At 48.9% G+C, this 12,713-nt stretch overlaps 1 protein-coding gene across 1 annotated transcript in view; it reads left to right on the top strand.

The window, feature by feature from the left end:
* LOC144937842 (guanine nucleotide exchange factor VAV3-like) overlaps window positions 1–12,713 on the top strand; it is a 44,426-nt gene that overhangs the window by 29,864 nt on the left and 1,849 nt on the right. Inside the window, exons 15-27 of the mRNA XM_078865359.1 lie at window positions 47–179; window positions 1,001–1,110; window positions 1,878–1,979; window positions 2,249–2,349; window positions 2,708–2,733; window positions 3,311–3,359; window positions 3,840–3,976; window positions 5,186–5,248; window positions 7,856–7,896; window positions 8,313–8,429; window positions 9,112–9,199; window positions 10,346–10,478; window positions 11,087–11,229. Coding sequence (XP_078721485.1) covers window positions 47–179; window positions 1,001–1,110; window positions 1,878–1,979; window positions 2,249–2,349; window positions 2,708–2,733; window positions 3,311–3,359; window positions 3,840–3,976; window positions 5,186–5,248; window positions 7,856–7,896; window positions 8,313–8,429; window positions 9,112–9,199; window positions 10,346–10,478; window positions 11,087–11,229 — 1,243 coding nt within the window. The remainder of the gene's footprint in view (window positions 1–46; window positions 180–1,000; window positions 1,111–1,877; window positions 1,980–2,248; window positions 2,350–2,707; window positions 2,734–3,310; window positions 3,360–3,839; window positions 3,977–5,185; window positions 5,249–7,855; window positions 7,897–8,312; window positions 8,430–9,111; window positions 9,200–10,345; window positions 10,479–11,086; window positions 11,230–12,713) is intronic.

Genomic DNA, 12,713 nt, shown 5'->3' with positions numbered 1-12,713 from the left:
GCGTCATCGACGTTGTCGCCGTCACCCCCTCGCCCCCCCTGCGCAGCAACATCTTCCTGTTCGATCTCGCCGTCATAATCTGCAAGCGGCGAGGGGACACGTTCGAGATGAAGGAGATCCTGGACCTGAAGGAGTACAAGGTGACGGACGACCCCACTCCCAACAAGGATAACAAAAAGGTGAGACGCGCCCGCCCGCCCGCCCGCGTGCCCGCCCGCCTGCGTGCGTGCGACGCCACGGGCGGTGACCTCTCGACCTCGGCGTGGGCTGAGCCCCGTCGAGCCAGAATCAGAGTGAGAATGTTCATTCATACGGCAGGAATCCGATGAGCTATGAAGCTCTTTTTTCACCGATGTCCAGTAAATGAGCCGCCGTGGTCTCCCCCATGCGTCGGGGGAGCTTCTGCAGGAACGCAATTGAATTGGTGAGCCATGCTGGCGAGTTGTTAACTACCTCGCCTGGTACACAGGAGGTCGTGGGTTCGATCCGAACCCTGACGCCTGCTGTATATTTGGACGTAAATGTGTCGTTAAACCCAACACCACCTGACACAGCCAATTAGTAAAGATTATCACGTAAACAAAACGTACCAACTAGTTACTACTTCAGCAAACCGGTGTGTTGCAGGGGAAAACCGCAACATTTACAATTCAAGTACGATGTTTGCTGGTGATTACAACCAGCTTCATCGTAATTGTTAAGAAATGTTCCTTTTTCGGTCTTAAATAGGCTTATAAAGGTGATGTCATAACTGTGGGAAGACCAGAGGAGGATTAATGTAGTCACATAAGTTACAATGGATCATGTCAACCTGAGAATATGGCCGTACCTTGTATTGGTTGGGTTATTCCCAGTTAATCAACATGCACAATGTATGTACAACTACGTTGTTCTAAGAGTATGCAGAGAATATGCAGAACCTATTATTGCCTGCTCGGTGACTCGCTGCTACTACCGGGAACCTCACCAGCGCTCCGTTACCCCCTGCCGCACCCCTCAGTGGTCATTCGGCTTCTTCCTGGCTCACCTGCACGGCCAGAACGGGTTCCAGTTCCACTGCAAGACCGTGGAGCAGAAGAAGAAGTGGATGGAGCAGTTTGAGATGGCGCAGTGAGTGGCTCGCACGGGGGCGGATGGGGTGGGGGTGGGGGGGGCTCCCGTGGTTTCACGGTGTCGTCACGTTTCCACTGCGGCCTCGGTGTACGTGTCCTGCGAGTCAGAGCTGTAACGCAATACAGTTAACTTACTCGCCTGGTATACAGGAGGTCATGGGCTCGTGGGTTCGATCCCGACCCTGACGCCCGCTGTTGTATATTTGGAGTTTGCGTGTCTCCTCGTGGTCGTGTGGATTTTGCTACGGGTCCACAGGTTTTTCCCTCCACATTTAGAGACGCGCATTGAGAGGGTTTGTCTGCCGTACATTTACAGAGCCACTCCGTTGAGCTGTCATTGGCGGCCAGGCGAGGTCACTTCTGAATAAGAGTTACATAGCTCAGTGGGCGTTACCTGGTAAATAATACAAATATATATATTTTTTTAAGTACAAATGCCCTTTTGGTGTTTATAAAAGCATTTACGTTTACCCGCGTCTCGAGACGCTGCACAAACGTGGTGCCGCACAAATTGAGACGATTAGAATAATCCATTCGAGGTGCCACTGTAATTCGTGATAGCTCAACAACTCAAAATACATTTAATTCAAGATTCTTGGAGAGGCCTTGAGGAGGCCGTGGCGAGGCCTCGGTTGAATACCAAGAATGGGTTGACGACCATGGGGGATGATGATGATGGTGATGATGATGCTGTTAAACTGTTGCCGTTTGCAAACGCGTGCTCAAAAAGCACGCTTCACCTTCTACATTACATTTTTTCGGCAGATCAAACATCAAGCCGGAGAAATGGAATGGGCAGAACCACGAGTTTGAGATGCACACGTTCGAACGCTGCACCGAGTGCCGCTCCTGCCACATGCTGCTGAGGTGGGGGGGGGCACGTGGGGTCACTGGGGGGAGGGGGACACGGGGGGCAACTGGAGGGGGGCACAGGGGGGGGGGCACTGGGGGACACATGGGTCATGCAAAGGATTGTGGGTTTTTCCCACGATGCATTGTAGCTTTTTGCCATTGTACATTTTGAGTTTGCTCAATCATTCATTCTCTTGATGATGGCATTCGTTGTAATGAAGATGCTCGTGATGATTGGTCGGTGTGATGATGATGATGTACGCCGTGCGTGGTGCGATGTGCAGGGGGGTGTTCTTCCAGGGCTACCATTGCCTGCGCTGCGGGGCGAGTGCCCACAAGGAGTGTCTGGGAAACATGGATGCCTGCCGCCAACCGCGGCTCACAGGTGAGACCCCCATAACTCCAAATCGGAAATCCTGTTTAACGCCTTCCAGCCGCGGTTGCGAGCGTCAATGCCTTAGCCGTGTCCTTCCGTCCGCCTGTCCGTCCTCATTTGTGTTGTTTCTCGTGCGTTTTGTCTCACCGTGTGTACGGTTCTGTTCCCTCCCTTCGCCGAAGTGGAACATTGACAGACAAGTTGCATGAAACCGTGATTAATTATTTCTCACGAACCCACGCATTCGATCTTTGTGGACGAATCGATGCGTCGTTACGTACCTCGTGGACTTTATATGATGCCAGAAGTCACGACACCTCTATACGTTCAGCTGTAGGTGAATAATCTCTGTGTTTTTTCCTTCCAGATTCACCTCTCAACACAATGGACAAGGTATGTATGAGTTATATTCTGTTCCAGGGATGACTGATATGGTTTACGTACACGATCATCGTCGCACTGCAATTTAATTGTATATTTTTTACGCTTGTTTGGCACTCGTTCTGATTATAACTCAAGAATCAAATGTAGCAGAAGAATGAGACAATTTCACACGAAGGCTTTCGAGACCAATGCTCCGATTCATAATAATTTTTTTTTTATTTTAGTTCGGGTAGGTATAATGTGTGTCGTAAACCCTCCTCCACCCGACAGCCAAACAACAAAGTTGTCAGTTGGACAAATGCGCTAATTGACTACGACTTCAGCATCACCAGTGTGTTGTAGGAGAGCAATCCACGAAGTATGTAACCTCCTGGGTACGACGTTTTGCTGGTAGTTAAGAACCGGCGTCATCAGGCGGCTGCCGGAATTGCCCGGCAGTTCGACGACGATCATATAAATCACAAGGGTGAGCAATCCACCGAAAGTCTGCCCAAACAAATCCCCTTTTCCGGTGAGAACGACCCTCGCCGCTGAGTGTCGCTGAGAAGGAAGTGATCATCGTCCCGTCCTGCCCTCCCGTTTTCAGAATTTCAACGGACCCAGGAGCGCCGCTGCCAGCCCCATCCCAGACTTGGGTGAGCATCAACTTCTAGATTTGAAGCTTTCGTGACTGCAAGGATTCATACTCTTAGTTCTTTCGGTAAAGTCACGTGGGTAAAAAATGAAATTAAAATTAATAAAAATAAAACAATAAAATCACGACGTTTCGGAGGCAACACAAGTCTCCGTCATGCAGCAAATCTGGCTGTGACGGTCCCACCTGATGACGGAGACTTGTGTTGCCTCCGAAACGTCGTGATTTTATTGTTTTATTTTTTTATTAATTTTAATTTCATTTTTTACCCACGTGACTTTACCGAAAGAACTAAGAGTATGAGCATCAACTTCACGCAGAGAAAGAGAGCGGGGGGAGGGAGCTGGGGAAGGTGTTGGCATAGAGGGGTGCCGGCAGAGGGGTTCGGAGGCAGTTATGCCCGGGCCTCCGTTCCGAGTGGTGAATGAGCGGCGAGTGATTCGCGCGTGTGGCCTGTGACGATGCCGTGTGCGCCTGCCAGGTCTGCCCAAGATGTCGGCGATCAGCGGCTACTTTGGGATCCCGTCTCCCCCGGCCGCCTATCTTCCCGCACTCACGTTCGAGAAGAACGAAATCATCGAGCTCATGAGAGGAGACCCCAAGTCCAACTGGTGGCAGGTGACGTGGAGAGCGCTCTGTCCCCAGCCTCGCCGCTCCATCTCCTCCTCGGTGGCGTCAGTGTACCGGAATAACAAATCAAACAAGATATTTACATGACCAAGAATATGAATCCCTGCAGTCACGAAAACTTTAAATCGAAATAGGTTTACACTCTTATCTACGTAAGATTACGTTTGGGCCACCCTGGTGTGCATGTCATGCGGGCAAAACTTCGTCCTAATTGGTTAAATATCGTGTGGTTTTTTCCTTCCACATTTAGAAACATGCATTTAGATTATATGGCTGCTGTAAATTTCCACACGTGATACGCCACTTCCTTGAGCTATCATTTGTGGCCAGGTCGCTTCGGAAAAAAAAGAGTTATATAGTTCAGTGGGCCTTACCTGGTCACATTTAAAATCGTTTCGTTAATAGTTTGTTAGATTGCACTCAAGTGTCTATGAATTTGGTTCCACCCTAAACTCTTCCTCCTTGCCCTTTCCTCACCACTCCTTCACCGCACTGCTCACCCTCCCGACCCGACGCGCTTCCTCCCATACCTTCCCGCCGTGGTTTCCTCTAACCCGAGCGTCCTCCTGCCAACCCAGGCCTTTCGCTCCACCGCAGTGCTCGCCACGTCCGCCTCGATCACGATGGAGACGAAATGCAGTGCTTAGCAAACCCTGGGTGTTGTGCCTCGTGTAGTTTGTGTGAATTTTATTGCGTGTGGCACTTGCCCCAAAAGTTATGTTGAGGCTATACGGGACATATTTGTCTTTGAGTGTTTACATAAGACAAAGGCTCCCCGTGTAGCCTTAACATACTGTTGGAGCAAGTGCTGTGGCGACTATTGGGGAGCGATGGTGTAGCGGCTAGCGCGCTGCGCTACGAACCCGGCAACCCAAGTTCGATTCCCGCTCACGGCCAACATCAGTGATGATTATTTGAAACGGTCCTGGGCTTCCCCTAGGTCGACTTAGCCTCAAATGAGTACCTGGTGCAGTGCATAAAAACATCGCCACTGGGGAGACAAAGGCAGCCAGGCGTGGTGCTGGCCACCCACCCCCTCGTGTGCCGTGCCGGCCTTCATAGGTGCTCGCTAACAGCACTTGTCCCAACAGTCTGTTCAGGCTATACGGGGGATCTTTGTCTTTGGTGTACGTGTGTGTGCGTGCGTGCGTGAGTGTGCTAATGTCTGTGTGTGTGTTTTCTATTGGGTTGCTGCAGGGTCGCAGTGTGGTTTCTGGGAAGGTTGGGTATTTCCCTTGCACCTTTGTGGAGCCAGTGCGGGTAAGTGCGCCACGGGTTTCTTTCTTATTTTTTTTTGCACTCTTTTCGTATTTTTTGTTTTCACGTCTTTCTGCCACCCGCTATCGTGCCTCCGATTAGCTACGCGCGGCGCGAAAGAAGTTCAACATACTTACATAACATCTCTCGCGCCAACCCAAGGCGATGGCCAATGACAACGCTGTCGTACTATTTGTAACATCATTATGGCAATGCACACGTCTGGACGAGAACGTGACAGGCACTTTATTTAGATACGTTACAGATTTCGGAGTAAAAAAACCCGTCCTTTTCACCGTCATGCGAGTAACATTGCGGTAAGTTATGGAGGAATGGGATATTGCTGCCACCTACTGCAAGAGAAAGGGATTTCAGAGGCAGCTCTGTAATATCCGCTTCCGTGGGCCATTCTCTTAACACGAAGGGATTCGAATGCATACTTTGTCTCACGATGACTTAACACAATGGGGACAAACATATTTTTACCCAAATAAAAAACGCCGCCTTAATAACAGACACGTTTTTAATACGCTGTTGAAGCACCAATTCCCCTTCAGAAAGCAGAAATATCGACACGCATTATCAAACTCGACACTGCGATGCCTCAGAAAGTCACTGGGCGTTGACCACAGCCCAGCGGTAGCGCGTTTGCCGCTTGTTTCAAAGATTCACGGTTCGAATCCATCGGCCTCCCCGGTTATTACTGCGGCGGTGTGTATGAACCTTCGTAGTAGTAGTAATAATACTACAAATGCGCCGTCTGCTTCAGAGTGGACGTTCAAAATCCCCTGTTGGCATTCGGAAGAGAAAGGCCGTCATGTGCCAGGGTCAGGGTGCAAATTTGACAAATTCAAACTTCTCAGCTGGGATTACACGTTGCAAACATCGCCCCCCCCCTCCTGTCAGAATAATTCCACAGGTCTCTTGAATTCTCACCTGGTTAAACAACATTAAATTCAAACTTTCAAAAAAGTTACATGAACAGTTTTGATTTGAAATGTGAACACTTTTATTATATTCACATATTTTTCTCATGCGCCTTAGCAACTTACCGATTGAATATACGTAGATCTGTCCATCATAAAAACGAACAAAAAGACACACACACACGCATATATACACACACACACGCATGCACAGGTCAGCTCAGTCCAGAAGAGATCAGATGAGAACCATCGAGTTTATAGCCCAATGGCACGTTGTTCATGTTCGTAAACGCCACTTTTCGTCAGGTTTTTGGTGAAAACGGGCCGACGTTTTTATACTAGCAATTGGGGGGGGGGGGGGTCACGAAGGTGATGTTTTAACGGCCATTTTGTCAATAATCCACTCCAAATGGGTGTGGTGCAGCGTCCATCTCCATTAGTGACCCTGAGTTGGTACTTAACATTCCACATACCTACGACAGGGGCAAAGTCCAACTTCGCACCACGTGGGCCACGACGATTCCATGCACCGACATGAATAACATATATCTTTTTTTTTATAAAGCACGTGGCCATGTTATCGCCTGCTCGGTGAGATTTACAAATGCAAAATCACCGCGGATGTGAGGTTGTGGCTATGGCCGGTGACCTTTGCTCGCTGCCGGCGATGGTGGCCACGGCGGTGGTGGCCGACGTTTTCCGGTCCGGATGCCGAATGTTGGTTCGTCCTCACCCCGTGGCAGAAACGCCGCTGTGGTCGTGGTCCGTAGCGCGGTTCGTTCGATAAAACGTAGCGCAAGGGGGAAAAAAAAAAGCAAGCACCGTTTTCAGAACTTTGGTCAAAACAACGGTAGCAGGGCAATTACACAAATTGGACAACCGCTCCACCCTAGTAAGCATTTCAAAATCACCCGAATAATGCGTGTGCATGCATGGCAACATTTGCCAGCCAGATTTGATGAAGCCGATGAAGCTAGTTGTAATTACTGGCGAAACGTCGTACGTAGATTGCAAATGTTGTGGCTTGGCTCTGCAACACACCGCTGTGCTGTACTAGTAACAAATTGGCCACGTTCTGTTTACGTGACAACCCTTACTAGTTGGCTGTGTCGGGTGGTGACGCATATTTATCGATTTAAAGCTTTCGTGACTGCAGGGATTCATCTTCTTGGTTCTTTCGGTAAAGTCACGTAGAAGGGAAATAATAAAATAATAAAAAATAAAACATAATAAAATACAATTCTCACGACGTTTCGGCCACGTGATCGAACCCAAAAAACTATATTATGGATGATATTTGTCGCGAAAGCCTGCGAGTTAAACTAAGTATTTGTCTGCTATAGATTTCCACATGATAAGCCACTTCACTGACCTATCATTTGTGGCCAGGTCGCTTCTGAAAAATTGCTTTATAGCTCACTGGGCCTTACCTGGTACGAATACAACGTAGTTTAGTTTTTAGTTTCCGAGATCTGATGAGGACAAGTGCATCCTGGGTTATTTGGGCAAAGGCTTGGGAGAGAAGCACCACTGAAAATGTGAAGCAAGACCACCTTCAATTGACGTAATATATTATTTCAGGCTGAGCAGCTCGGGAATAGCTAATTGTATGCCTGGTGTATGACACATACACGTGACTGATCCGTAATATTTGTTGTCTTCTGTCCTTTTATTTCCTGTGAAGCCAAAGAAAGTAGAAAACCACGACTATGGCGGATACCCATGGTGAGCAGATGATTGTGTTTCCGTTACTTATTTGAAAAGGATGGTGGTGATGACTGTCTAATATATGTTACCAATGTTGATGATGATGATCAGTGACGATGATAATTACGATAACACCGGCCAGGCGGCATGAGCGGGTGTCGGGCAGTCGGATGGCCGCGACTTAAAATCCTGGTTGGGGGTTGACTCAGCCCATTATCACTCGAGGGTCGATACAATAGGTACCACGGTGTGGGGGAAGTCAACAGTGGTTGTTGCCCCGTGGATACACTCTCCCCCGCCACAGGGAAGTGCAATTTCCAGCTCTCATTCGTATGTACGGTGCGAAAGAAGTTCAACGTACACGCGTGCACACGTGCGCTTGCGCGGGAACTCGCTCTGACTCGACAATGGCAACGCTCGGCTCCGGGGGGCAGGTTCGCGGAGGTGCTGGAGAGGAGCGCGGCGGGGGACATCCTCATGAGCTGTCCGCATGGGACCTACCTGGTGCGCGGTCGCGTCAGGGACCAGCGCGAGTACGCCATCAGCATCCGGTACGCTTCTCCCCCCCCCCGCCCTGCCCCCCACCCCGGTGCCGGCAAAGACGCAGCCACGCCAGACACTTGTGTTCTCAGCACTCGACGTCAGTATCGTCGTCATCATCGCCATTGTCATCATCATCGTCGTCATCGTCATCATCATTGTCGTCATCATCATTGTCTTCATGCTCATCATCATTGTCATCATCATTGTCATCATCGTCATCATCATCCGTGATTTTCCGGTGAGATTGTGTTAGCGATCAGGCTAAATTATTGTCATGCAACCGCCAAACACAGCCAAACAAGTTCAATTGTCGCGCGGTGTGTACAAGCATTTAACAACGCGTTATTTATAATCGTTTGAGACCACTCAGCGACGATGAGTTGAAGGACAATTCCCAAAACGCAATCAAGCGATTTTTAGATGCAAAATGTTCGCTTGAAACTGCATCAAGCACTCTCTCAGGTCATATGAGGTTGCTGCCAAGATATTTTGGCCGGATCAGTATGTGCCCTAACTGAAATAACTTGCGGTAGAGCCCAAAAACACATCGAGGTGCTTTGGTAACTTCTGCTGCTGCTGACAAAAGCGTTCAGCCGCCCTGGGTCTCTTTTCGCCAAATGGGAATTTCCCCGTGCGGAGGTTTCTCCCGCGAGTGAAATTCGCGCTTCGCCTGCGTCTGTGCTTTCCCAGGCACAACGAGGAGGTGAAGCACATCAAGATCGTGGCCAAGGAAGGAAAGTTCCACATCACCGAGACCAAGCGCTTCAAGAGCCTCGTGGTGAGTCTCAGCCCCTGCTGGGAGCCACCAACCGCGACGTTTGACTTGGACAGGTCGCGACGCTGAACCCCCTCTCACCCCAACCCCGGGACGGTGACGCTCGTTGCAGAGGCTTCGCGGTTCGAATTCCAGCCACCGACCCGGTGTGTGTGTAGCTTAACGGTGCTACGTGCCGTCTGCTTTACATCGCAGCCGATGTTAAATAGCCGTTCGCAAAGGCGAGCCGTTGTTTGCCGCCGTCACGGTCCAAAATTATCAAAATGTTCCGCAAATTACTCATTGGGTTGTGGCAGGACCCTCCTGAAAAAAGTGTCATGAGACTCGGCAAGGCTTTCCTGGGCAAACGATAATAATGGGAATGATGCAACGGTTTATTTTCCTTTTTTTATTATTGCTATTAATTCAACAATAGGACAATATCCCTCCATCTCTAATGTCGTGTGATTCATAGCATAGTGTGCTAACCACTGTGCCACCGCTCTCCATTTTTACACAAAGACCCATATAGCTTTCATAGACTAATGGGGCAAGTGTTGCGCTATGCCATCTACTCGGTGATCTAAGTTCGACTCCAGCTCACGGCCAACACCAGAAGCGAGTGATATGAAGATGGGGACAACACAGTTAAGTCGATCGGCAGGCCACATATTGCGTGCTAAAACTATTATACTATAGCAAAAAAATATTGAAACAAATTTATTTTACCAGGTAAGGCCCACTGAGCTGTATAGCTCTTTTTCAGAAGCGACCTGGCCACAAATGATAGCTCAATGAAGCGGCTTATCATGTGGAAATGTATAGCAGCCAAATACTCTAAACGCACGTTTATTAATGTGGAGGGAAAAACCGGAGGACGTGGAGAAAAATCCACGCGGCCACGGGGAGAGCATCAGGGTCGGGATCGAACCCACGACCTCTGTATACCAGGCGAGGTAGTTACCATCTCGTCACCATGGTGCCCCAAGTGTGGGTACCCCACCCCCCCCACCTCTTCCTAGGATGTCTGGCCAGCGTGGAAGGATAGGCCATCTAGTGGAGGCCCTTCCGCCAGCAGTGGCACGAGCAGACAAATGCAAGGGCTGCTCCTTCACCTGTACGCGTGCGTGCGTCACTTTCCTCGCGTGCGTTTCGTCTGCTTGTCTCCAGCAACTGGTCGAGTACTACCAGGTGCACTCGCTCAAGGAGGGCTTCAGCGCACTGGACACGAACCTCAAGTACCCGTACAAGGGCTCCATGCAGTCCGTCTTGCCGCTTCGCCGGATGCGAGGGCCGGCAGACAGTGAGTGACGCCCCTTTTCCACCGCGCAACCGAGGCCGTGCTGAGCCAGCCCGGTTGCATTTTTTTTCCTTCCGCTGCAGAAGCCGAGCCGTGCCACTGAGATTTATATTTTCTTTACTCATACAGTTGCTGAATGCAGACCCACAGCGTCATAAACCAAGTGTGGATGAGATTAAACAGTGTGCACCGAGTCTTCCACAAGGGTGGAGGAATCCATGAGAGAAGTTCGCAGGAACAGTAACCATGGCAGTAACGATAGCAGAGTGATAGCGGAGCAAGTCAGGGTTATAAATCTGGCAGCCGCCTGCGCTTAAACTGCGTATGCTGAGTTCATGGTCTCAGTCCAGTCACCAAAGACTGTACAAAAACATTATAATTCACAACTGATAAATAACCATTTTATTTACATTAAAATATTTTTTCTTTGTATCGTAACAGCTTCTTTATTCAACATAAATCACTCCGTTAGAACAGCACGCATATATATATACGTATATACATGCACACACACAAAAGTTCCAAGTGTCCCATCAGCCCTGGTTTAACAGACCGACCCCCTCGACGCAGGCAACCACACTCTGTTTCTCCCCTCTGCCTTCGGCGCTCAGAGCCTCAGCCCATCGGCGTCGGCATCGCGCGCTACGACTACGTGGCGCGGGACCGCGCCGAGCTCTCCTTCCGCGAGGGAGACGTCGTCAAGATCTACAGCAAGGGCGTCAACGGCTGGTGGAAGGGAGAGAGCTGCGGACGGGTAGGATGGACACGCGTGCACACTCGCAACGCACGCAACGCACGCGCGCATTGACGTTAAAAAATATTTATTGTTGTCATTAAAGAACCCAGAATGCAAAGTGGATTTCAAAAAGAGAGAGAAAAAAAACCAACGACAGATAACGTGTGTAACAAGCTCGACGTAACGCGCCCTCGACATTAGGGAACGAACGAGGGTGTTCGGGCTCGCTGCCCTACCGTGGCAGGGGTGTCGATCGGGAGCCACGATTGCCAGGCATTAACGACGCATTAAAATGTTTAATGCACATGCACCCAGTGGTTTATTCAGGAGCAAAACCCTCTAAATCCGTAGATGTCTAAAAAAACTGAAAGTGCGTATCACCGAGGACAAAAACAAATTCACATTCTCTGATAATGCCCGAACATCCCTGGCATTCCATTGATTCCATAATGTCCTTGCTTACTCTCCCATCTAAAACACAATGTGATGCCGAGCTTTCGATTCTGTACGATAACTTTGCTTGCATTGTATTTGGCACACATGCCTGTCTACATAATCGTGCAGGAATCGCCTTGCATCTATTTTGATCTGTCCGTACCTTAGGCTTGCTACGAATGTTATTTTAAAGTAATTCGTCCGAGTCAATGTTCGTCACTGACAATTAATTTTATTTTTTTTTAAATCCCGTAACGTATTTGTTTTGCTCTAATTTACATTTGTTTCATTGTTTTACTCCCGATTGTATTTGATTGATTTTGTCACGTTGGTGACTCTGGTCACTCTTGCAAATTGAGACTACCATGGTCTCTTGAGTTTTCATCTGGTTATACTAAAAGTGGAACACTCGTGCAGTGGCTCGCCAGGCAAAATATTTCCGACGCAAATCATTTCCACCGTGCAAGTCACTAATATTCATTTTTTTTAAGTTGACTGCTTGTAATAAGTTTCGCAGAATATAGCCAGTTGGCTCGGAGGTGGAGTGAGAGGCTCGCAATCGTATGACTGCGAGTTCAAATTCTAGTTGCGGGTTGACTCGGCTCATATTTTTTTCCAGGAATGACAAAATGACTTTGTGGGCAGGCAACATTGGTTGTCACGTGGGAAGACTCGCCACTACCGTAGGAACGAGGAATTTCCACCACTGGCTCAGGGCTATGAACATAAGATGAACGCTGCCCCCCAACGCTCCCTTGAGCAAGAAATTAAATTGGCTTTTGTTTAATGTATCTAAAATTAAATATGCATCGTATGTACAATTTTACATTTATGACCACATCTCAAAAATGTTGTGAGATACTCCTCGCCCCCGCCACTGGGGGGCCTCTACACTCAAATTCAGACTAAATGGTCGCTCCGCACATGGACGTTAATCCCTCCGTGTAATAACGTCATCATCATCATTGTCATCGCCATCATTGGTGTTGTCAAATTTATTTCACACCTGTCACTTGCAAACACATCAAGACCGACACCAGGTAAGGTCTGGTGGGAATATATAGATC

This window comes from Lampetra fluviatilis, chromosome 20 (assembly GCF_964198595.1).
Source record: "Lampetra fluviatilis chromosome 20, kcLamFluv1.1, whole genome shotgun sequence".
Classification (NCBI taxonomy): domain Eukaryota; kingdom Metazoa; phylum Chordata; class Hyperoartia; order Petromyzontiformes; family Petromyzontidae; genus Lampetra; species Lampetra fluviatilis.
This window is presented reverse-complemented; position numbering and strand designations above follow the sequence as displayed.